This window comes from Natator depressus, chromosome 14 (genome assembly GCF_965152275.1).
Source record: "Natator depressus isolate rNatDep1 chromosome 14, rNatDep2.hap1, whole genome shotgun sequence".
In the NCBI taxonomy this organism is placed as follows: Eukaryota; Metazoa; Chordata; order Testudines; family Cheloniidae; genus Natator; species Natator depressus.
Window position 1 is genome coordinate 44,361,935 of NC_134247.1, and position 25,310 is coordinate 44,387,244.

General features: G+C 46.5%; 2 protein-coding genes across 10 annotated transcripts in view; both read left to right on the forward strand.

The window, feature by feature from the left end:
• LOC141998660 (early activation antigen CD69-like) overlaps positions 1 to 20,134 on the forward strand; it is a 24,558-nt gene extending 4,424 nt beyond the window's left edge. The window contains exons 1-6 of one of the 9 annotated variants that reach the window (XM_074971535.1): positions 4,444 to 4,850; positions 7,872 to 7,974; positions 9,985 to 13,007; positions 14,102 to 14,313; positions 16,542 to 16,645; positions 17,253 to 20,134. In XM_074971535.1, coding sequence (XP_074827636.1) covers positions 12,803 to 13,007; positions 14,102 to 14,313; positions 16,542 to 16,645; positions 17,253 to 17,361 — 630 coding nt within the window. In that variant the 5' untranslated portion in view covers positions 4,444 to 4,850; positions 7,872 to 7,974; positions 9,985 to 12,802 and the 3' untranslated portion in view covers positions 17,362 to 20,134. Of the gene's footprint in view, positions 1 to 4,443; positions 4,851 to 7,750; positions 7,975 to 8,266; positions 8,634 to 9,984; positions 13,008 to 14,101; positions 14,314 to 16,541; positions 16,646 to 17,004 lie in introns of those variants that run through there. The other 8 variants (XM_074971541.1, XM_074971540.1, XM_074971536.1 and 5 more) reach the window with 8 other exon arrangements.
• The window catches only part of LOC141998653 (killer cell lectin-like receptor subfamily F member 1), an 83,484-nt gene that overhangs the window by 26,803 nt on the left and 31,371 nt on the right, over positions 1 to 25,310 (forward strand). The window lies entirely within an intron of this gene.

The window sequence follows — 25,310 nt, forward strand, 5'->3', positions numbered from 1 at the left end:
TCTCCCTCCTACCATTCCTTAGAATCAGGAACTCAACCATTTCATGATCACTTTCACCCAAGTTGCCTTCCACTGTCAAATTCTCAACCAGTTCCACCCTATTTGTCAAAATCAAATCTAGAACAGCCTCCCCCTTAGTAGCTTTCTCCTCCTTCTGAAATAAAAAATTGTCTCCAATACGTTCCAAGGACTTGTTGGATAATCTGTGCCCTGCTGTGTTCTTTTCCCCACAGATGTCTGGGGAGTTGAAGTCTCCCATCACCACCAAGTCCTGGGCTTTGGATGATTTTGTTAGTTGTTTAAAAAAAGCCTCACCCATCTCTTCTTCCTGGTTAGGTGGTCTGCAGTAGACCCCCTACCATGACATCACCCTTGGTTTTTACCCCTTTTATCCTTACCCAGAGACTTTCAACAAGCCTGTGTCTTATTTCCATCTCAAGCTCCGTCCGAGCGTATACATTTTTAATACATAAGGCAACACCTTTCCCCCTGCCTGTCCTTCCTGAGCAAGCTGTACCCTTCTATACCAATATTCTAGTCAGGCGTATTATCCCACCAGGTCTCCGTGATGCCAACTATGACATAGTTGTGTTTATTTACTAGCATTTTGAGTTCTTCCTGCTTATTCCCCATACTTCTCGCATTAGTATACAGACATCTAAGATACTGATTTGATCCCCCCCCCCTTTATTTCTGCTATAACAGCCCATGCTCCCCCCCAGATTCTGACCCTTCTCCCAGGTCTCCATGTTTTGGACTTATTTGTGGGCTTTGGTCACCTGCCCCCGTCAAACGTAGTTGAAAGCCCTCCTCACCAGGTTAGCCAGTCTGTAGCCAAATAGGCTCTTCCCCTTCCTTGATAGGTAGACCCCATCTCTGCTTAGCAGTCCTTCTTCCTGGAACAGCATCCCGTGGTCAAGGAAACCGAAGCCCTCCTGTCAACACCATCCTCACAGCCAGATATTCACCTCCAGGATGCATCTGTCTCTGCCAAGGCCCCTACCCTTGACTAGAAGGACTGAAGAGGGAACCACCTGCGCTCCCAACTCGCTCACCCTTCTTCCCAGAGCCCTGTAGTCACTTCTGATCTGCTGAGGGTCGTACCTCAGATACCCCAGCTGAGCTCGGGGTCTCCCTTGTGCTGTGCAATTTACAAATACCTAGTGGCTATTAAAGTTCAAAAACAATTTATTTAGTGCAGAGCTGAAGCTATTGGCTGCCTTCCCAGAACATCAAGTTCTGCAGAACTCCGACTTGTGAAAACCAAGAAAGGCAGCGTTAAGATACACGTTTGAGTCCACGGGCGCTTGTGACATGCCCTTTGTTGTAAACCATATGCGCCCACTCTGTGGGTGCTCCAGCTCTGGAGCACCCGTGGAGAAAAATTAGCAGGTGCTCAGCACCCACCGACAGTCAAGCTCCTCCTCCCAGCGCCTTTTGCCCAGCCACGGCCCCTGCTGATCAACTTCTCCCCCTCCCGCTCACCGCAGACTGCTGTTTTGCAGCATTCAGGAGGCTCCGGGAGGGAGGGAGAGGCGGGAAGAGGCAGAGCGGGGACAGGGGCTTGGTAGAAGGGGTGGAGTGGGAGCAGGGCCTGGGGTGGAGGGGGAGGGTCGAGCACTCCCTGGCTAGAGGGGAACTGGGCGCCTATGTTGTAAATGATCAACATTTCTCACTTAGAAGACAGCACAGTCATTTCAATCTTGGTTTACACCACAAAAGCACCACTAAAAAAGATGAATCACTTCCAGTCAGCTGATTCACAAATCACTAACATGTAGGAAGTCAAAGGGACTCATTTCATAACCAGCCTCTAATTTGTAAAGAGCATGGAACAGCATGTTTTTTTTAAATTGTGTTAGCTAACATGGTAAAATCCTATGTGGGCAGTCTGTGGTTTTCACACACATTAACAGCCCCGGGGGAAATGCGTGACCAGTTAATGTGTGACAACAACTGTCTTGTCCACACTCGGATTTTACCAAACGTTAGCCAACATGGTGGTAAACCCTTTTTTCCTGCTGAAGCCAGGGCCATGGTGTGACTTAGAAATGTAGGGCTGAAAGTGACCTTGAGACGTCACCTAGTCCATTCCCCCAGCCTGAGGCAGGACCAGGTAAACCTTGATCATCCCTGACAGGTGTTTCTCCAGCCTGGTCTTAAAAACCTCCAATGATGGGGATTCTACAACCTCCTTTGGTAACCTGTTCCAGAGCTTAACTACCCTTAGAATTAGAAAATTGCTTTTAATATCCAATCTAAATCTCCCTTGCTGCCGAGTAAGCCGATTCCTTCTTGTCCTACCTTCACTGGACATGGAGAACAGTTGATCACCGTCCTCTTTATAACAACCCTTAACATATTTGCAGACTTCTTCTTTTCTCAAGACTAAACGTGCCTAGTTTTCTTAACCTTTCCTCAACGGTCAGGTTCTACTTGCTCAGGACCCTCCAACAAAGGACTCTCTTCCCAACCTCCAGCCACCTCCCCATCGTCAGCTGGGACAGAGAGGGAATCCAGACGTGAGCAGCACTCTGTGCTGGGGGGAAAGGAAACCCCAGAAAGAGGAATGAGAAGAGGGGGGAGAAGGAGAAGTTTGTGGTTCCAAATGAACTGAAGGACAAATGTTTGTTTTCATGTTTTTTAAACATGTGGTGTTAGTAAGTAAAACCACAAAGTGTGGATTCATTTAAACACTTGGTGTTAGTAAAACCACTAAGTGTGGGTTCATTCAAACAAAATCTCGCTGTTGCTCTCTCTCTCTCTCACACACACACAAACTCTCTCAAATCAACAAACTGAAGGGAAAAAGGAAGGTAGGTGGGATGCTGCTTTGGTTCGATAAATGGCTTGAAATACAACTGAGACCTCCAGGCCCCTTGTGCCAAATGGAAAGGGGAATGTATTATGTCTTGCAAAAGGATTTGTGTAGAGTTTGGATTTGGTTGCTTTCTAAAATCTTGTATGATTACGACATTTATCCCCCAAGGTCATTTGCCTTCTTGAAGCTTATGTGGGCGTTTTGTTTTTACTGCTTAAGTTCCGACCCTGCAGTGCTTCAGCGGACCCTCATGCCTGAAATCAGCAAGCTACTGTGCGCTCACTGAAATCAGCAACTTCTGTGTGCCTACAAAGAACTCATTGCAGGATTGGAGTGGCAGGTGTTTAAAGGCTGATCTTGCGTTCAGATGACAAACCAAACAAGTTTTTTTGATTGAGAAAAATTTCAGAACAGGGGACTGTTCTCTCGATTTCCTCTTCCCCCCCCCCCCTTTTTTTTTTACTGTGCTCCTTGTAAGGCTGATAAAGAATGAGTCATCCAGGCTACTCTGAAACCACAAACCACAGGCAAATGTTGTTTCAATGCAAGACTGCGAAGAGTATAAAGTCAACATGATAGCCCTCTTCCACACATCTGCAAAAATCACTTTTAAACGTGGTTGTGGCCCAAGTGTAGTGTAACATGCTGTTTTTTCTTTCCAGTGTGGAGAGAAGAAAATTATGTTGAGGAAGATAGATTAATTCTCTAAGCCAGCATTTCCCAAAACCAGGGGCTTTTCTTGCGGCCACAGCCTCCTGAGGGGAGAGTAAAGCAACAGCCCCTCTCCAGCAGTGGTTGGGCCCTGGCCACCTCTGGAGTCAGGAAAGCTAGAGGAACAGACAGTCGGGTGTAAGTTCTCCATCTTCCACGGGGTGGTGGGGTTGGGCTTCAGCCGTGGGATGGTGGATGACAGGCTCCACCCATGGGGCTTTGGGCTCCATTCCCTGACTGTGAGGTGACGGGCTCTGGCCCCGAGCTCACCCTCCCCAATCACCCCTGGCTCCTGCTGCCTCCCCCAGGGCCCCATCGCCCCACTGACTCCGTAACTACTTCCCCATCCAGGTCTTAATTTGTCTCTGGGCTTGCCGGGACTGAGTAAGTCTGCTGTGAAAAGTGATATTTGTATGTTTGTTAATATCACTTTTCACAACAGACTTACTAGCTAGCAAGTCTTTTAAAAAAGCAACCCCAAAAAAAGCAAAAGAAACAATAAGAAAAAAGACAAGACCGTACAAAGCTCCTCGTGTTTCTATTTTGTTTAGGTCCAGCAAAGAGTAGAGACAACTGTACGTTTTTTATTACTGAGTCTGCAAAAAAACCCCTACATAAATAAATTACAATGATTTGGACATGTATATATGCATATTTATTTGTTTTTCTTAAAGTTAAGTAAGTATTTTAGGAAAAATTGTCAGAGCAGCCACCAGCAAGAGTTAGTGGCCGCACTCCGAGGCCACAAAAAAATTTCTTGTGAGAACCCCTGCTCTTAAGCCCTTGTTTACACTGGAGGACTCAACAGAGACAAACCCAGCTGCAGCCCCAGGCCAGAATTTGCTCAATGTTTAAGCCTGTACCTGTGATCCCTCTTGTGTCTGCATCGTTCCCAGCCCCGCTTCTGCTTTGTTGCAGCCCTGCTCCAGTACACTTCAGCCCTGCTCCCCTGCTTGGTTCCTGAATCTAGCTCTACCCTTGGCGCTGACTCCAGCTCCGACCACTAGGCATGATTGCCAATGCCATGGTCTGTGACAGAAAGAAGGAGACAGGAATAGATGAGAGAGAACACAGTGAACGAGAAGGCGGCCATCCTGCTGGAACATGACATGAAGGGACATCAGAGGGGGCAATCCCTAAACAAAAACAAAACAACAACAAAAAATAAATCCATTCACTCAGCTCTACTGTAGGATTCAACTGGCTCTTCCGTTCCTGGACTTGTGTGTCTGTGAGGGCACGGCCAACAGATCTCTCTTGGAATTTATCTAAACAAACAAAGCGGCCTCTAAAACTGTTGGATTTGCATAGCAGACAGGTAGGTGACATGTTAGGACACAGGCTTTTGTTACAACATTCTATCCAGGTTTTTATCCCTTGGGATCACTGATCTTGCAGAGCCTTCCAGAAGTGATATGTGACTCGCGACATCTGGCACCAAACGGATAAATAGAAAAGCTATTTTAGACTGTAGTTTCCCGCTTGCATTCTTCAGTGATGGTGGGGGACCCTAGCCTGGATGTATACCTTACGTGGCGTACTTTGCATAAGATTTATCACGAGTTGTGCAACGGTGGTGAAAATAGGAATCGTGTTTCTTTTCTACAGCATCACAAGCTTCGCAAGGTATAAAGGTGTCCTGGCCCTGCTCTACACATAAAAATTAGGTTGACCTAGTTACGTTGTTTGTATGTATAAAATTTCACGCCCTCTTGTGGCGTGGTTAGGTCACTATAGATGCGGCGAGTCGGTGGAAGAGTTCTCTTGTCGCTCTAGCTGCTCCTTCTCGGAGGCGAGGGCTACCTGCATTGATGGAAATACCCCTTGTGTCGTTGTAGGAAACGTCTGCAGTACCGAGGTTCAGCTGCAGTGACAGCTGCACTCCTGTAGCTGCTGCAGTGTAGACGTACTGTAAGTTTAAAGGGTACCATAGGCGCTGAATCTGGGGGGGCTCCGGGGCTGGAGCACCCATGGAAAAAAAAAGTGGGTGCTCAACAGCCACCCACCGATCAGCTGTTTGGAGGTGGACGGGAGCTGGGAGTCGCTGGAGGGAGGTGGGAAGCGAGGGTGGGGCTAGGGATATAAAAGTCAGCCAGTTAACCGGTAAGCATCAGTCTTATCGGTAAGGTATTCTGGTTAACATTTAAACTCCACGGCGGGATTCCACTGCCAGCCCCACGCCATGGATCCAGGCTTCTGCTCCCTGCCCACGCCAGGATCCCAGTTGCCAGCCCTGCCCCCGGCGTCCCAGATGCCAGCCCTGCCCCCAGGGCTCTGCACGGGGTGGCAGCCGGTACCCTGGGTGCAGGGCCAGCGATGGAGTCCCCAGCACGGGGCCAGCAGCGAGCGGAATACCTGGGCGCGGAGCGGCAGCAGAGCCCTGGGCGTGGGGTCGGCAGCCGGGACCTCGGGCGCGGAGCCAGCAGCAGGGACCCTGGGTGGAGGGCAGCAGCAGAGCCCCAGACACCCAGCGCGGCAGCCGGGGTCCCAGGCACGCAGGGCAGCAGTGGAGCCTAGTGGTTAAACGTTTAACTGGGACAATTTTATGAGTTTAGACATTTACTTTTTAAAACACTAGTTACATCCCTAGGCAGGGCACACTCGGGGAGAGGGCACGGTGGGGCCTCAGGGGAGGGGCAGAGGCAGAGCGATGGTGGGGCTTTGGGGGAAGGGGTGGAGTGGGGGCAGGGCCTCGGGGCACCCACCGGAAAAGAAGAAAGTCGGCGCCTATGAAGACTACACCAGGCCTTATTCTGGAATAAGAGAATCTGCAACAGAAATTATATCTATCAGTTTAACTCTACTGATACAACAGAGAAAAATTTTCTGTGTAGACAAGAGTCATGTGTACAGTACAGACCTTTGCCGGCATAGCTGTCGGTTCGGGGTGCATTGATGCAGTTATATGAGCCAAATGGCGCTTTTCCTGGTGCAGCTTGTTTTGCTGATGCGGGGCAGAATAAGCTAATAACTACAAAGCTGTGCTTTTAAGGGTCAGCTTTTTTCATTGGAAAATACCAGGGTGGATTTGATTTAAATCACGAGTCAGGAAGACTCGATTGAATCATGGTTTTCTACATAAAAGTGCATTCTTGTTGGTGGTTATAACCTTACTACATATTCTTCACAACTCAGAGATAGATGTAGGTTTCCTTTTTAGAAGGTACACACGATCCATTTTTAAACCGTGATTTATTCTGAAAACTTTTCAGAAGAGTTTTACAGCTATCTCAGAAAATTAATGATTGTTTGGTTATTTCATTTACCAACGGTAATTGAAGCAGATATTTATGAAGTCATTGGGAGGTGAACTATCTCCAATTCAACACGTTAATCATTAATTATTTGGAAGATTTTCTTGCCAGGCTGTATTAGGAGGAGAACATCACCAGACAGACATTTCAATTGTTTTATTTAACTAAAACAACCACGTTATGTATTCTGGATTTTTTTCTTCAACAGCAAACATAATATTTTAACACAACAAGCATATGAATTTTTGAATTTAGTTAAACGTTCAAGGTTTTTAAAATCAGGTTTGTTTTTGTTAAAATTGTTTTTAACTAAAATAGTTAAATGAAATATAATGCCTGTCTTACCCACAGGTAGAGGGACTTCATTAAAATATTCCCAAACTGGATTCCCAAATCTGATTTGGTGCCCCTGAAACATTTTGTGAATTTGTGTTGATTTCACTGAATTGTTTTAATTGGGTGGGTGGGGACCAAAAATTCCAAAACAAATCAGAAGTTTCATTTTGACAGTTTTTCAAAAGGACACACTTCAATTTGTTTAGTTTGAAACTTGTTTGTTTTGGGTTCAAAATCCCCCCCCCCTTTTTTTTAAGAACGTCAATCAAATGTTTAAAAAAAGTTCAACGTTGAAACAAGCTGAGCTGAAACAAAAGGAATTACTTTGTGGAGGATTTTTTTGATTCGCTGGCAATTCTTAAAAAAATCGGGGGGGGATTTACAGGAAGTCAGAATAGATAATCACATTGGTCCCTTCTGCCCTTGGAATCTGTAAATCCCCCCCCCCCGATTTTTTTAAGAATTGCCAGCGAATCAAAAAAATCTGTTATTTGCCCAGCTCTAGCTGTAGTCGGTTCCTGTGGTTTTCAGTCAGCGTTTCTAGTCCAATGTCGCTCAAGCTCAGAAAGTCTTTTTCAGTTTCAGCCTCTGTGGCTGGCAGTTCCCCTTCTCTTGTGCTCCCCAAAGGGCAAGGGAGTACATTTACCACTACAGTAGACTCCTGATTGGTGGCAGGTTGCTGTGTTGTTGAATGCTCTCTCACGGCTTTCTCGCTGGTTTACATGCATGTCAACTCCTCCCCCAATTAGGGTGTTTTGCCCAGTTACCAGCGTGAGACTGAACATAGCTTGCACAATTCTCTCCCAGTGGAGCAGTTCCTCTGGATTCAGAGTTGATGCTGCAGGAAACAGGGTGAGTTATGATTCTTATTTTAGGAGACCAGTGGGGAGGGGGTCCGAGGGGAAGGCAGGGAATGGAGTGCAGAGGAGTGAAAAGAAGAGTTCTGAGAGGGAAATGCAGGGGAGGGAGGGTGATGAGGTGGGAAAGTTGGTGTAGCATCCAAAGAAGAGCTGGGTGAGAGGAAGTTTTGGGTGGGGGACAGTTAGCTGTAGATTTTGGGGGTAATTTTGTTTAGTCAAAAATCCAGTTTCTGTGGGGGAAAAAGTTCTGATGGAAAATATTCGACTGGCCTTATCAATTTCATGTAACTATCCAGAATATTCTGGTGCGTTCTTGCTTGGCAAGGGAGACATAGCTGCGTGTAACGCTGACACGCAGTGGAGATTTCCAGCATTGCAACCCGGTGATAGGGAAATGTTGGGGTAAACTGGTAAGCTTAGTACTAACGAGCACCCAAGGAGAAAACACTGGGTTGGGAAGAAGGAGTTCAGCCTGAGAGGGACGGTGCACTGTGGCCTAGCGAGCAGTGAACTAGACTGGAATTTGCAAGACCTGGGTTCTGTTCCGGGCTCTGCTGCGTGACCACAGGTCAGTCACTTCTCTCAGTGCCTTAGTTTCCCCCTCTGTACAATGGCAGTAGTGAAACCAAAGTGCTTGGAGATCTTCTGAAGGTAAGAGCCAGGTATTACAAAATGAAGACGAGTCTTGTGGCTAAGACTGGGACTCAAAAGACCTGGGGTTCAATTCTTGATTCTGCCATAAACTCCAGTGTGCCGTTGGACCAATCAGGTAGAGCAAAATTTTCAAAAATGACACCGGCACCAGGAGCAAGAGATTTTGAAAGGTATTTAGACACCTACAAATGCAGATAGGTGCCTAGTGGTATTTTCAAAAGCGGGTTAGGCCCCTAACTTCCGTTTAACTTGGGCTTCCATTTTCCAACCTCTTACTAACTCCCACTGAAATCAATATGAGTTAAGCACCTAAATACCTTTGAAGATCTGGACCTCAAAGAACAAGTCAGATGTCTGTCCTCCCACTGCCCAAAACACACTTTTTCTTCCCAAATACAGATTTTTGGGGTAAAGGAAAATTTCAGCACCTGTGATGAATATTTCAGAAGTTACGAGTGACTGAAAATTGGTAGGGAAAGGTGATTAGAATGGAAACAGGTTTGCGACCTCTATTACAACAGCACTAGTAAATGCTCACGAAGACAAAATACTGTTGCTGGTAGAACAAATCCATTTTTCTTTAAACTCAGCCCCCGAATTCTCCTTTGGCTAATTGTGGCAGTGCGGCCAACAGATTGACTCATGCTGGGCTGTATTAACCACGTGCAGTTCTGGGGTGTATTAACAGGAGGGTTGTACGTAAGACATGGGAGGTAATTGTTCCGCTCTACTCAGCACTGGTGGGGCCTCAGCTGGAGTATTATGTCCAGTTTGGGGCACTGCACTTTCAGAAAGATTGGAGAGAATCCAGAGGAGAGCAACAAAGAAGATCCGAGGTTTAGAAAACATGACGCATGGGGAAATGTTGAAAGAATTGGGCATGTTTAGTCTAGAGAAGAGATGGCTGAGTGGGGACTTGCTAAGAGTCTTCAAATACGTAAAAGATTATTATAAGGAGGATGGTGATCAATTGGTCTCCAAGCCTTCCAGAGGTAGGACAAGAAATAATAGACACAATCTGCAGCAAGGGAGAGTTCGGTTGTCTATTGGGATAAACTTTCTAATTCTAATGATAGTTAAGCACTGAAATAGGTTACCAGTGGAGGTTGTGGAATCCCCAGGTTTTTAAGAATAGGTTAGACAAACATCTATCGGGATGGTCTAGGTTTACTTATTCCTGCCTCAGCATGCAGGGATGGACTAGACTAGATGACCTCTTCAGGTTCCTTCCAGCTCCTTATGATTCTATGCTGCCGAAAATATTTCAATTTATTTGTCTTGAAAGTTTAAATTAATTGCATCCAGTGAACTCTTGTCTGTTTTCTTTTATCCTCTGGTATAAAAACAGAGCAGACCATGACTCAAGTGGAGAAACCTTAGGAAGAAAAGACCCTGAAGCCAGAACTGTCACAGCTGATCGGGAGTAATTCTGTATCAGTGAAAGAGTTGGTTGGGACACACGGACAGCTCGCTTCCCAGACAGAGAGGAAAGATGGAGAAAACGAATTCTCATTCTGGAAAGGTGCAACGTTGCAACTCGTTTGAAAAGGGTAATCGGATGGCCATTGCTTCCTCTTTCTTTCTGGGGACATGGGGAGTGAAGCGTGTTATAAAGGATTAGACCCTGAGTGTCTGGGAAGGTTTGAACAGCCGATTTTTCAGAGGAAGCAGGAGCCAGCCAGAGGTGGCATAGAACATACGTATTTTTAACACATGCTAAGCTAGTTGAGTCAAAGCCTAAACTTCCCTGTAGGCTTCAGCTCCATCATCTTAGCATGTGTTAAAGTGCAAATTGTTGTCTTTCCTTGATTAGAACTTTAGGAGATGGTTAGCTAGCTCAGTCTAACTGGCATGGCCTGACGTCACACCTCGAAATCCTAATCTAGACAGGGCTATGGAGTTAGGAGGGGTCCGCTATTTTGGGTCAGATCCATAGATGGTGTAAATTAGCATAGCTGCATTGAAGGTATCGAGCTACACCGATTTTGGGGGGCTGGGCCATATTTTCTTCTCTTATTAAACAAAAGCCAGTTGTTGCCAAGATACTCCAAGCAACAGCCCTTGAAACTTAACCTAGGCAGAAACACCAGGAACACCTGAATAGCCAGACTTATCTTCCAGTGCAGGGGTCGGCAACCTTCGGCACGTGGCCCATCAGGGTAATCCGCTGGCGGGCCGTGAGACATTTTGTTTACGTTGACCATCCGCAGGCATGGCCCCCTGCAGCTCCCAATGGCTGCGGTTCATCATTCCTGGCCAGTGGGAGCTGCGGGAAGCGGTGCAGGATTACCCTGATGGGCTGCTTGTCGAAGGCTGCCGACCCCTGTTCTAATAACATGACCCATATAGCGAAACATCTCTTGATCCAGGGCAGCTCAACTGTTGATATTATGGAGGCATTTGATAGGCAATTCCAAAGCTTAAGGTTATAGCCCATTTATAAGCCTGAGGCCTTGTCTACATGTGGTGGCTGCTATCTTGGCCAACACTCCGGGGATTGAACCAAGGATCTGCAGAGCTGAAAGCACAAACGGCTACACTTGTGCTAAACTTCTAGAACTAGCGCCTGGAACAGACCTGTAAAAGAAGACTGAGAGGGGACCTGATAACAGTCTTCAGATATGTTCTAAAGAAGACTGTGATGAATTGTCCTCCATGGCCACCGAAGGCAGGACAAGAAGTAATGGGCCTAATCTGCAGCAAGGAAGATTTAGGTTCGATGTGAGGAAAAACTTTCCCAACTCTAGGGTAGTTATGTTTATGGAGGCTAGGTCCATCAATGGCTATTAGCCAGGATGGGCAGGGATGGTGTCCCTAGCCACTGTTTGCCAGAAGCTGGGAATGGGCGACAGGGGATGGATCACTTGATGATTCCCTGTTCTGTTCATTCCCTCTGGAGCACCTGGCACTGGCCACTGTGGGAAGACAGGCTACTGGGCTAGATGGACCTTTGGTCTGACCCAGTGTAGCCATTCTTATGTTCTGGAATAGACTTCCAAGGGAATCCCTATTGGAGGTTTTTAAGAACAGATCGGACAAACACCTATCAGGGATGGTCTAGGTTTACTTGGTCCTGCCTCAGCGCAGGGGGCTGGACTTGATGACTTCTTGAGGTTCCTTCCAGCCCAACATTTCTATGATTCTAAGAAATAAGATACTCTGAAACTGAAATAAAAGCAGTCACACCACCTTTTGTGTTAGTTTTGCTGTACTGGTTTAAAACCACACAGCTGAGTGAAATTGGTGCAATTCTGCAGCCTTATTTTAACCCAGTAAATCTGGTAGAGAATAGAGTATATGGTCCAGGTTGAAGGAAACCTTATTGTGCCTTTTGTTTTTGGTCTGAAGGCCCCAATCCTGCTTACACTTTAATGCTTAATTTTCAGCAGGTTAGTAGTGACGTAGGCTTCAGTATCCGCTATTTGTGCCCACTGCTTTGAAAATAGATCCCTTGTTTGTACTTCTAGCTGCCTATAATAATAAAAATGTAAGTATGTATTATAGGGCCTAGACTCAGCCCCCAGTCATGATCAGAACCCCATTGTGCCGGGCGCTGCACAGACACCCAGCGAGAGACAGTCCCTGCCCCAGCTGAGATCAGGGCCCCATTGTGCCGGGCGCTGCACAGACACACAGTAGGAGATAGTCCCTGACCCAACTGAAATCAGGGCCCTCTTGCACCAGGTTCTGCACAGACACGCCGTCCCTGCCCCAAAGAACTCACAGTCTGAACAGACGAGGGTAGAAGAAAGAGAGGATTATAATCCCTATTTTACAGATGGGGAGCGAAATCTCAAAGAGTAAGTGACTTATCCAAGGACACACAGGGACTCAGTAGTAGAGCTGGGAATTGTGTCCAGTGTCCTGAGTCCCATTCTAGTGCCTTAACCACATGTCATTTAGTAGCCGGAAACAAGGAAGAGGAGCCAGTGCTATGTGACCAAGCATCTCTCTGCAGACAACCAGCAAGGGCTGTCAGACCAAAGTTGGACAACCACTTGACGAAGGGATCCTGAAAGATGTCTGAAATCAACCAGACCCTGCTTTAGCCAGCGGAGATGGCAAGAGGCTGGCAGCTATCAAGATTAGATCAAAAATAAATAGTGTCAAGTGGAAGCCTGTCTAGATCTTTAACTTCTCACTCCCCTTTTAAAAACAGGTGGGGGATGTTGTACGATAACTTTAACTGCAAACGAAAGCAGCTTGTTTTTGGCAAGTCTGATGCATGGCTAGCTCCATTGAATACTTGGATACTAATGGCTTTTTCTCTTTCAGAGGGTAAATCTGCAAGTATCAGATTTTTTAGGTGGAGGATTAGAGTTGTAGTTGAAGTCTTCATTGTCATATCTGTAGTTCTCATTTCTTTGGCAGGTGAGTAAACAGCCTTTTACTTAGCTTGGTATTTGTTCTCTGCACAGGACTGTTACAAACCTGCATCCTGTCTTCCCAGCTTCTGCCCCCCCCCACCTTTGAGTTAAAGCAGCATTATTATTCCCATTTTACTTATGAGTAGAGCTGGCCTGGAAACAAAATTGAATTTCCATGAGAAATGTTGAGTGTTTAGAATTTTTCTTCTCTCCAATCAGACTGGTGCAATAGCCCGGTGGGTAGGGTGCCAGGCTTAACTTCTGGCTCTGCCTGATTCTGAGCAAAGACTTGAACCCGGGTTTCCCGCCTCCCAGATCAGTGCCTGTAGAAGCAAGGCATGGCTTTACAGGCACCTTGTCTCGGTTTCTCGTCTCTCAGGACCCCTTGAGAACTCCACGCAGAGTCCAGAAGAGGACGAGGCAAAATTTCCCTGCTGCTGTTCTACTTTATTACATCCAAAGAAACTTGAAATAAAGTCTCTCCCCTTGGGTTCAGGGGATTGTACAGCCCTTGTTCTTGGGGTTTGTTTCCCATCCTGGGCTGGATTCTTTAGGAGAGTTTCTCTTTCTATGAGCACTTCCCTGCATCAGAGCCCTCGATGGCTTTTTATCAGGCCTAGGTGCTTGTTAGTCCATTAACTGCCTAGATAGGCTCATTCCCTTTAATTTAGCTCACCTGTAGCCGGGGCCCAGACTCCCTTTAAAAGGGGCCAGCAACCACCTGAAAGTGCCCTAACCAATTGGCTACTCTGGGGTGTCTCTGTCTCTTGTTTTAATCAGAAATTCCCCCCGGGACCCGAGAAACCTTCCCAACAAAACTGACCGGCTTTGGTGAAAAGTTTCAGTTTTTACAAATTGGTATTTTCCAATTGAAGAAGCGTTTTGTCAAATAATTCTGGACCGGCTCCAGTTATCTCCCAGAAACCGAGCACAGGGACGACTTAACTTCTGATCTTTCCTATCACATACCCTCCAGCCAGCAGCCAGACGCTGAAGAGTCTTTGAAGCCTAAATCTGGGGCGACTTATTTTGATTCGTGACTCTGTGAACAGAGAAGTGGGGCAGGAGAGAATCAGTTTCTTTCTTTCTCCTTTCCAGTGATGGCATTTAAAACCCAGCAGTCATGCCCACTCCCCATCGCTGCCTCGTGTTCAATCTGCCCTTCTGTCCCCTCGTGTGAGGATGGCTGGGTCGGATACCAAGGGAAGTGCTACTATTTCTCAGAGGCCGAAGGGAACTGGATCTACAGCAAGAATAACTGCTCTTCCCTTGGTGCCTCCCTGGCTGTGATTGACACCCGGCAGGACCTGGTAAGGAAGAAACTGATTTCTTGTTCTATATGGCAATCTCAATAGACTGGGATTGCAGTGATAGTGACTGACTCATTCCAGGGTTCTAGGTTTGGAATGCTAGTGACTGATTAATTCTGGGGTTCCGGAATTGGAATGCTAGTGACGGACTCATTCCAGGGTTCTGGGTTTGGAATGCTCGTGACGGACACATTCCGGGGTTCCAGCCGTGAAGCTCATAGCAGCCTCTGGTCCCTGTAATGGTAAAGATGCTAAATAGCGTGGACGTTACAGCAGCTCAACTCACAACTGGCATCTGTGTCGTCATGGCTGAGATCTCAAAGTATAAGTTGAAAGGCAGTTCTCATTATAAGCCTATTGCCAAGATTTTCCAAAGTGACGACTAATTTTTGGTCGCCCAATATCAGGTGGCTTCAGAGGGCCTGATCTGGAGAAATTGTTAAACTCCTGCCCTCTAAAAATCAGAGCCATTTAAGGCTTCTCACGATGGGCACCCAAAAATCACTAGGTACATTTGAAAATCTTGATCTCTCTGGGGTCTCAGTTCCCACTCTGTAAAATGGGGTTAATAATCCTCACCATTGTCTGTCTTGTCTGTGAGCTCTTGGGGCGGCCGCTGTCTCTCAGTATAAGGACATAAAATAGGAAGGGTTATTGAGTCCAGGACCTGCTATCACAGGCAACCCAGTTTGTTAATAAACTTATCAAGCTCCATCTTCAAGTTTGTTAGGTGCTTGCCCTTGCCTGCTCCTATTGGTCAGCTGTTCCAGAGCCTCCCTCCCTTGATGGGTAGCAACTTCCAATTTCCAGCCTGAATTTATTCATGGCCAGTTTGTCCCCATTTGTTCTTGTGCCAACATTTGCTTTGAGCTTCAGTGGCTTTTTCTCCTTCCCAGGTGTTTTATCCTGTGATGTATTTATAGGGAGCAATCAAATCCCCTCTCAGGCCTGCTAAACAAGCCAGGTTGTTCCAGTTTCCTCTCCCTTGTGCATGTACATAATAATCTACACAGCCACTCCTTCCCTTGGTGGGCAGTAGCTAAACTGAGCAAGGGCTGCTGCTGGGCAGAAAAATGGTGGCTGCCACAAAGAGTTTTTAAGAGGAACTCCATCTATGTGTGTTATTGGATCCTGCATGGTAGTCATTGCCACTTATTCCCTACAAAAAGCATTTTGGCTTCCTGTCGCAAGTTGATCCGAAGTGTCTATTTTGTCTGAAAAATTCTTATTATTTATTAGTGTCTAGAGGTCCCCCACAGAGATCAGGGCCCATTGTCCCGGGCGCTGCCCAGACACACAGCGAGAGACAGTCCCTGCCCCAGCTGAGATCAGGGCCCCACTGTGCTGGGCGCTGCACAAACACACAGTGAGAGACAATCTCTGCTGCAAAGATCTTATAATCCAAATACCTCCTTGGGATGAACGCTCATGACTAATTGATTTTGCAAAGCACATATACTAGAGCAGGTCAAAAATTGTCAAACAGAACAGTCGGGAAATGCTGGGTCATCGAAATATTTTTCTAGAATTTGTCAATTTAAACAGTTTTTGATGGAAAATTATCAGAATGAATCAGTTTGATAAGGCTGAAATGAAACAGTCCTATTTTCCCAAAATGAAATATTTCATTCCATGAAGAATTTCGAACTTTCAACCTTTTGTCCTGATTCGGGACAAAACTAAAATTCAGAATTTCCCACGGGATGGCAATTCCATTTTCCCCTGCTCTAAAATATATACATACAGTCGTCGTCAAACACGCATAGTCCACTAAGGACCGTTGCGCCAGTCTGAGTGCCCGTGGCAGCTGGCGTTGCACCAGGTGTTGTGTGATGAAGTTCCCAGCTCTTGTTCAGTCCCGCGAACCCACAGCTCTCTGGGGTGGCCCTGGATGTGGTGCCAGCAAGGGTCAGGAAACAGTCCCCTTTGCACGTTGCTGGAGAGTTTGAGAGCACGATGCGCTGGGTTACTTTTGTCCATCCTGGTGACATGGCTGAAGAGCCTGCAACACTACTTTGAATAAAATGAGTGACTGAAGAAAGGCCGGATCTTTGCGACATTGTGACATTTCCCACAAAACCAAACCACTTTATGCTCCGGAATGGGGCTATATAGAGTGATGGAACGATAGTCTTCTTCGACAAGAGTGGGGTGGAATGATGCTGTGTGCAGTCACTGAAGGCCGTTGTACATAATGAGCTTCCTCTTTGCTTCTTTATCGCCCTAAGGATTTCGTGCTGCGATATAAAGGCACCACAGATCCGTGGATTGGTCTCCAGAGGGGCTCCGATCATCACTGGAAATGGGAAAACGGCACCAAATTCAACAACCTGTGAGTTTCTTTGCTCATCTGGAACGTTGTGTCAGGCTGTGCTGTGTTTAAAGCTGGAACTCAGGAGGTCTGGTTTCCATGTCTGGCTTTGCCATGGGCTGTGTGTGTGTGATCGGGGCCTGCATGGTAGAATAATGCTTTGGCCAAATCGCTGGGTGGCTGGGTGTCTCAACCCCGCCAGTGATGCAGCCAACTCTTCTGGGTGGGGGAAAATGGAGGTCATGTGACCTAATCAGGTGATAAGGGTGAGGCTTTGGGTGAATCAGAGGCTGAGCTGCTGGAAAAAAAGCACTCCGCCAGCATCTGGTCCCTGGAAAGAGGGCAGTGAAACCCTGGTCTAAAGGGAAGTATGTTTGCAGGCTGGAGAGGCCGACTTGAACCACCCAGTCCCAGGAAGCAGGGCTGTGGAAACCCTGAACCTAGAGTGGTGAGTGAAAGGAGGCTGACTTTGGGAGCCGGACTATGTTCAATACATTAGACCCCAAGAAGACGGCGATACAGTTTTAAAGACTTTTGTGCTGAGCGGCTGATTTCCAGGAACCTCGGAGGGAAACTGAGGCAGGGTCATGAGGGGTGCGTACAAGCCACATCTTGCTGTTCTTTCCAGGTTTGAAGTCAGAGGAGATGCAAACTGCGCATTTCTGATGGAGACTGCTGTCAGCTCTTCAAGGTGCTACACCGTGAGAAGCTGGATCTGCAACAAACCGTATGCATAATAGATGAAGGGAAAGTAACATGGGCATACAGTGGGGCTGCCAGAAATGAAGGACTTAAATCACAGTTCGACTCTGAAAACCGAGAGCAAAAAACTGCACCTTTGGAGTACTGATTTATTATCTCTTGGTGTCTCCAGATCAGATGGGTTCATTTTACAAGCAAACAGATGCTGCTGGGGTTCCTCCCCACCCCCACGCCCCCTGTTAGCAGCCAGCATCAGAAGCTTGTCTCTGGGATCTGAGAGTCAAGCTGGGGTCTCAATTTCATACAGCATCTCCAGGGATAAAAGTTCTGCGGGGCACAGCTGCTGCCCTTTGTGGACGCCCATGTTGTTCCTCTGTCCCTTTCCTGTCCTACCCTCCGTGACCCCCATGTGGCCCCCTGTTGCCTTCCCATGCTGCCCCTCTGACCCACACAGCCCCCGTCCCCTCCCTATCCTGCCCTCGATGACTCTCGCATCATCCCCCCCCTCACCTTATCCAGCCCTTTACTGACCCTTTACTTCCATGGGAGCTACAGCTGTTCGGCACTTCTGGAAACTGGACACCTAAAGAATTGTCCTAATTTTAGGCACCTGTGTTCCAAGACTTTGGATTTAGCCTCGCCATGCCTCAGTTTCCCTCAGTCGGAGGGATGCTGCCTGCCGATTCAGGCACCTTGGTGCTATCAGACTGAGGCGTGTGGTGCCTCTTAGCCCTGGGCTGCTTCTAGGTCACATGGCTTTTGTTTCTTCTTTATATTCTCCTTCCAGCATAGGTACATTGTCACTGTTGATATGGGCTTGGAGGAAGGTAAATCCTAGATACAGGTTTAATTCTATTATCAGCGAAGCTTCAGCCATCTGTAGAGCAATTTCCCAGAGTGCTGGAGGTCACAGACTCTTTCGCTCCGAGGAGTAATGAGTCAGCACGAAGCTCCAGCCGTTCACAGCCAAATCCCCATAGAACAGTTGTCTTCATTGCAAGGCCCGGGAGCCAGTGGCTGCTCCCATTGACCCTGAAGTGCGGCTCCCTAAATTCCCTCTAAGAGCGAGGGCCCTGTCCCATGGAGCCTCGTGCTGCCTTCCAGCAGGGGGACAAAGAGGCCCCTTCCCCGGAACTAGCTGCTGCCCACAGGGAGAGGGCTGGGGGAAGTCCTCTGGCCCCATCCCCTGGGCAGCCTGCCTGCGCCGCAAACTCCTCATTCCAGGCCCCACCTCAGAGCCTGCACCCCCCGCCAGGGCCCTTACCCCCCCTGCATCCCAGTGCTCTGCCCCAGCCCTGACCCCCCTCCTGCACCCTGAATCCCTCATCCCAGCCCCGCCCTGCAGCTCTCACCACTGAATCCCACACATTGGCTCTCACACTGAAGGTTTTTTGCCAAAGTGGCCCCCACTTCAAAAACACTGAAGAGCACTGCCATAGGAGTTTGTGAATTTAAGAACTAGACACTGCAAGGAAGCCCCTTAAAGAGCAAACTTGAGCAAGTCATTTTGCTGCCCTCTGCCTAAGTTTCCCCATCTGTAAAATAAGGATAGCGACGCTGACCTCCTTTGTAAAGTGCTGTGAGCTATACTGATGACAAGCAGAGAGTGATTATGACATTGGTGATGCATTTTTTTAAATACTTTATTGGACGTAGGGCTCGGTGCGGTCTCTGTTGCTTCATTCCACGTCAGCTCACACTTACAGTCCAGTTTCCCAGTTCACAGGATCTTGGACTAAACCACGAACAACCGTTTCGCTTCCTTCTGAACTTTTATCCGCATTTTAAGGAATTTTTATAGGCCTGGATTTCAGCTGTATGGTTTGCAAGGTTTGGGGTTTTTCTACTGTTTAATAAAATGTAATACATTTGAGTATTTTCTCTATGTACATTATCCATAGGAGATGTGTATTGTCAAGGGATGATAGTTTCATGGGTATTGTAGACTGATGGATAGAGCCCTGCACGGATACAAATTTCTATCTGCGGATGCGGATATCCGCGGATAGAAATGTGTATCCACACAGAACTCTACTGAAGGACAGCCAGTAAGCAATTGTCCTTCCACTAGCAAATACATAAAACCAGTCTTCCACTACCCCACATCATAGTCAAACGCCTGACTAGAGCTAGGTGAAATTTTTTATATGAATTTTTTTTTCAGCAAACAAATGCAGATTCGCTGACGGTGAAACGTGTCCCACATTCAGACTGGTTTCACTGAATTGTTTTGGGCAGAAAAAAACTCTAAACAAAACAAATCTAAATTTCAGGAAAGATATGGACAAATTGGAGAGAGTCCAGCGAAGAGCAACAAGGATGATTAGGGATCTGGAAAACATGACCTATGAGGGAAGATGAAAAAAATTGGCTTTGTTTAGTCGGGAGAAGAGAAGACTGAGAAGGGGACATGATAACAGTTTTCAAATACCTAAAAGGTTGTTACAAGGAGGAGGGAGAACAATTGTTCTCCTTAACCTCTGTGGATAGGACAAGAAGCAATGGGCTTAAATTGCAGCAAGGGTGGTTTAGGTTGGTGATTAAGAAAAACTTCCTAGCTGTCAGGGTGGTTAAGCACTGGAATAAATTGCCTAGGGAGGTTGTGGAATCTCCATCATTGGATATCTTTAAGGGCAGGTTAGACAAACGCCTGTCAGGGATGGTCTAGATGGTGCTTGGTTCTGCCATGAATGCAGGGGACTGGACTTGATGACCTCTCAAGGTCCCTTCCAGTTCTATGATTCTGTGATAAATGTTTCGTTTCGACATTTTTGAAATGAAGCATTTTGATATTTTCAGTGAAATATAATGGGGGAACTGTGATGGTTTTACTTGGGGGGTGGTGGTGGGTGGGAAGGGGGTGTGTGCGCACCTATATATGCTCCGTGAAATGTTTTTTATCTTGGTTATTCATTAAGGCAGTAATGGCTGAGCAGAAGCGTATTACCCCCCTGCCCTAAGTATTACACCTTGCTCGTTTTGTGATCTCTGAGCCCCAGCAATTCCAGGCTATGAGCCCATAAAAAAAATTGAATCAAAAGTGTGAGCAGAAGTGTTGTCATCAATGTAGGGTTCAGAGTGAAATCCTAGTCCCACTGAGCTCAATGGGACTTTCGCTGTTAATGTCAAGGGGGCCAGAATTTCACCCTCTGTTTATATACTCTTTGGGGTATGGACCATCTTTGTGTGCTGTGTTTGTACAGCCCCTAGCACAGTGGGGTCCTAGTCCATGACCGAGGCATTACTACAGTACTACTACTACTGAAAAAGAGTGATCATATGGACCTTTAGATCAATACAATAATCAAGATCAAAGCAGGATTGCATTCACAAGAGTCTGTTAGCCACTATCGCCAATCCCAAGTGTTCACAAATCAGGAGTCAGAACAGTCCTGAAAATCATGTGTGTGATTTTAAAACCATAAGACTTAAAAAAAAAAAAATCTTTTTATTTGACTTCTGGTTTTTGAGCCTACAGGGGCCCCTGTTTTCAAGCGTTATGTCACAATCACAGGGGCTAGAGTAGTGGTGAGCAACCTGCAGCCCGCAGGCCGCATGTGACCCGTCAGGGTAATCTGCTGGCGGGCTGCGAGACATTTTGCTGATGTTGCCCATCCGCAGGCACCTTCCGCTGCAGCTTCTAGTGGCTGCAGTTCTCTGTTCCCGGGCAATGGGAGCTGTGGGAAACGGTGCCTGCGGATGGTCAATGTCAACAAAATGTCTCATGGCCTGCCAGCGTATTACCCTGATGGGCCATGTGCAGCCTGTGGGCCACAGGTTGCCCTCCACTGGGTTTGAGACTTGCTTTTATTTTAATTCAAGCTGAGATCATCCTATAATCACATGAGTCCAGGAGCTGGGGCTTTAAGAAACAGGCTGTCACAGGGCATGGCTGCCCCGTCATGCCCCCTTCTGGTGGAGTGTGCCTCTGCAGGAGAAACCTGCCTCAGAGTCAGTTTCCACCTCTGATGCAAGTCTTCTTGGCCTTCTGCACAGGGGTCTGTGTTGGCGATTTCACTCTGTCTTGCAGCGAAGTCACTACACAAATTTAACCCCTCCCTGGGTAACAAAAGTTCAAGCCAACAAAAGGTGGTTCTGCTCCTTTTGGGCTCCTCTTTAGCCCACCTTCTAGGCTCAATTCTCAATCCTCTTTGGGCTACCTTTAGGTGCTTCCTTGCTCTGTTACAGAGCATTGACTCCCTGGTTGCTTTCCCTGGAGCGCTCTCAGTCTACCACTCACTGGAGTTTCCCCCAGAAAATGCTGATTTGGCAAAACTTAAAATGTTTTGCTGGAGTCTGACCTCCTATATAATACAAGCCATTAAATTTCTGCAGCCCAATTACTTGTGTTTGGCCAACATACATCTTCCAGAAGGGCAGCCAGTCAAGGCATCAAAAGATGGAGAATCCAACACTTCCTTTGGTCGTTTGTTCCAATGGTTAATCACGCTCACTGTTAAGAAGGTCACAAAGGATCATCCCAGATCTCCTGAATCCCACCCTACAAGACCAGCTTCCCTCTAGAAGAAAGCCCCAAACAATTTCCTCCACTTATATTTGGAAATAACTTTTCTCCTCCCTTTTCAAAACCACGTGGTGATCAAGCCATGGGTTTAAAATGTATAACTCCAACTCGTAAAACTCATCACGGCCCATATACTAAAATACAAAGCTTTCATTTTTTCCAAGCAGGGACCACCAGGTTTATAGCAGGATGGCTCCCATCTGACACATCCACTTGAATTCAGAGTTGCAAGATTCAGAATTAATCCGATTCCTTCTGATCATCCCACAGCTGTTTCCTTCAGCAGAGCCAGTTACCGGGAACCTGCAAAAGATCTGTGATTTAAAATGTGATTTATTACTATCGATATGAGAAGATTTCAGGAGCATCACCTGTTTGTCACTCTGAAGTCTAAAATGTCTGTGGAGTCAGTGTGAATCGATTGAATGAGCTACAAGCATGGTTGAGGGTTTCTTTTGTTCAGAATATCGCCATGTTCAGTCACTAAATATCTTACAACTGATTGTGTCAAGATTATGGCTCCAAATGTGGCTGCAATTAGTGCTGGGTGAATAATGATTTTCCGGTTTGTTGGCAATTTAGTCCACACACAAAAAATTTGTTTCTTGCTGGACCGAAACCAAAACTTGCTGAGATTTTTGGCGAAACATAAAATAAAATTTAAAAAAGTCAGTTGGGATCCAACTACACATTTTGACAAAATCAAAATGTTCCGTTTCGATTTTGACCATTTTAAGCCTTTTTTTCAATTTTAAAAACATAAAGTTAAAGAAAATTTTTAAATGAAGAGTCATTTCAAACCGAAAAATTGATATATTTTGTTTTCATAGGTAACACAGGCAGCAAGTACCATTGTGATCATTTAGTCTGACCTCCAGTATAACACAGGGCAGAGACCAGCTCCAAAGTAATTCCTAGAGCAGATTTTTTAGAAAAGCGTCCAATCTTCATTTAAAAATTTCCAGTGATGGTGAATCCACCAAGATCCTTGGTAAATTGTTCCAATGGTTAATTACTCTCGCTGTTAAAAATTTACACCTTGTTTCCAGTCTGAATTTGTCTAGGTTCGGCTTCAAACCACAGGATCATGTTATACCTCTCTCTGCTAGATTGACGATCCCATTATTAAATATTTGTTCCCCATGTAGATACTTATAGACAGTAATCAAGTCACCCCTTAACCTTCTCTTTGTTAAGCTAAATAGATTGAGCTCTTTGAGTCTAGCACTGTAAGGCATGTATTCTAATAATGTAATCATTCTTGTGGCTCTTCTCTGCACCCTCTCCAATTTATCAACATCCTACTTGAATTGTGGACACCAAAACTGGGTACAGGATTCCAGCCACTGTCGCACAGTGCCAAATACAGAGGTAAAATAACCTCTCTACTCCTACTTGAGATCTCCGTTTATGCATCCAGCATCGCTTTAACTCTTTTGGCCACAGCGTCAAGCTCATATTCAGCTGATTATCCACCACAATCCCCAAATCTTTTTCAGAGTCCCTGTTTCCCAGGATAGAGTCCCCCATCCTGTAAGTAGGGCCTGCGTTCTTTGTTCCTAGATCTCTACATTTACATTTATCCATACTAAAACGCACATTGTTTGCTTGCGCCCAGTTTAACAAGCGATCTAGATCGCTCTGAATCAGTGACCTCTCCTCTTCATTATTTACCATTCCCCAATGTTTTGAAAATGTCTAAATGGAATGCTTTGATGGATCGATCAATCGATTGATTTTCTGAAATGAACAATTAGGTGGAGCCTCCATGAATTTGCAGAACATTTTGGTGTCACTGAATCTCTCTTTTTTTGCTCAAAAAAGTTTTGGCAGAAAGTTTTAGCCTAGCTCTGTTGCATTCCTCATGCATCCATGAGTGGGAGGGAGAGGCATAAAAAGGAGTGAGTTTAGCAATTGCTAGAAGAAGACCTTTCACCATCAGCAAATGGTCCAGTAAAAGATATTACCTCACCCACCTTATCTCTCTCAAATCCTGGGACCAACACAGCTACAACTTTCCTACCTCATGTAAACCAGTAACCACTTACAAACACTCACAGACTTTGATCTAATGGGGAAGTGTTCACCCAGGTCCATTTCTTCTCTGGCGATTTAATGGTGAGTCCAATCCAAACAAGGTTTGTCCCTTGAGTAATGTTCTGTATGAACTCCTGCCAAATGTGAGACAGATGCATCAGGGTGAATATAATTCTCTGGTTTCTTGTGTTCTCCTCATGGCCCATGGGAACCCCATGTCGTTGAGAGCCCCATGGGACTGGAAAGATGTAGCTGGATGCGGTGGAGCAGTGACTTCACACAGCACTGTACCCTGGCATCCACACGCTACAATAGGATCAGCCTTAACTCCAACAAAGTCCCATCTCTGAGCCCTCTGGATAGAGGAAAGCACAGGGATAGGCTAGAAGGCCATACTCGCTCCTGAGAGTGGAAGCAGGAGCATGTGGGGGGAAGAGTCAGTGCAATATTCCTATGGCTCTTTAGACCAACAGCCTGGAGCAAGACCACGTCCTCTGCCCCTCCCATTTACCCACAAGCCCCTTCCTCGGTAGGGCTGTCTCTGCTGCCTGCAGTGGAGATAAGCTGATTGAAACCAGCTGGGGATCAGGCGCATGGAATTTTCCGTTGAGGATGTTTGGCGACATGGCACAGTCTAGCCCAGCTTGTTAAACCAAATATTCCACCTCTGAAATTCACCCTCATCCGCTGTGTTAGCAACATCCGTGGTAAACCATAACAAAATCTCCCCAGGCAAAGTTAAACCCTCAGCTTAGTTTCTTTACCATCTCCTCCCTGTCCTGGATCACCAGCATCTGAGACTTCCTCCTTTCACAGTCTTTAAAGCTCTCACTCCAGAACTTACTCTCTTTAGAGACCCAATAGCATTTGTCCCTGTGAGGCAGCCAGTCCCGGGGGCAGACTTTGCACCCGGAGCCATCTGGAAAGAGACATAAAAGCAGGGACTTCGTCAGCGGAGTTGAGGATTCTGGGGGGGGAGCTCAGGCTGGGAGAGCAGGGATCTGCAGTTTGGGACTGAGGGTCACTGGCCGAGTTGGAGGAGAGGGGGGATGCAGGGATGGGATAGAAGGGGGGCTTCTGGTCAGGACCTAGCTAAAAACCAGAAAAATGTGACAGGTTTCAGCGTGGTAGCCGTGTTAGTCTGTATCAGCAAAAACAACGAGGAGTCCTTGGGGCACCTTAGAGACTAACACATTTATTTGGGCCGAAGCTTTCGTTTTTTCCACTCCATGCATCTGATGAAGTGGGTTTTAGCCCATGAAAGCTTAGGCCCAGATAAATGTGTTCGTCTCTAAGGTGCCACAAGGACTCCTGAAAAAAGAAAAAAGAAAAGGAGTACTTGTGGCACCTTAGAGACTAACCACGAAAGCTCATGCTCAAATAAACTGGTTAGTCTCTAAGGTGCCACAAGTACTCCTTTTC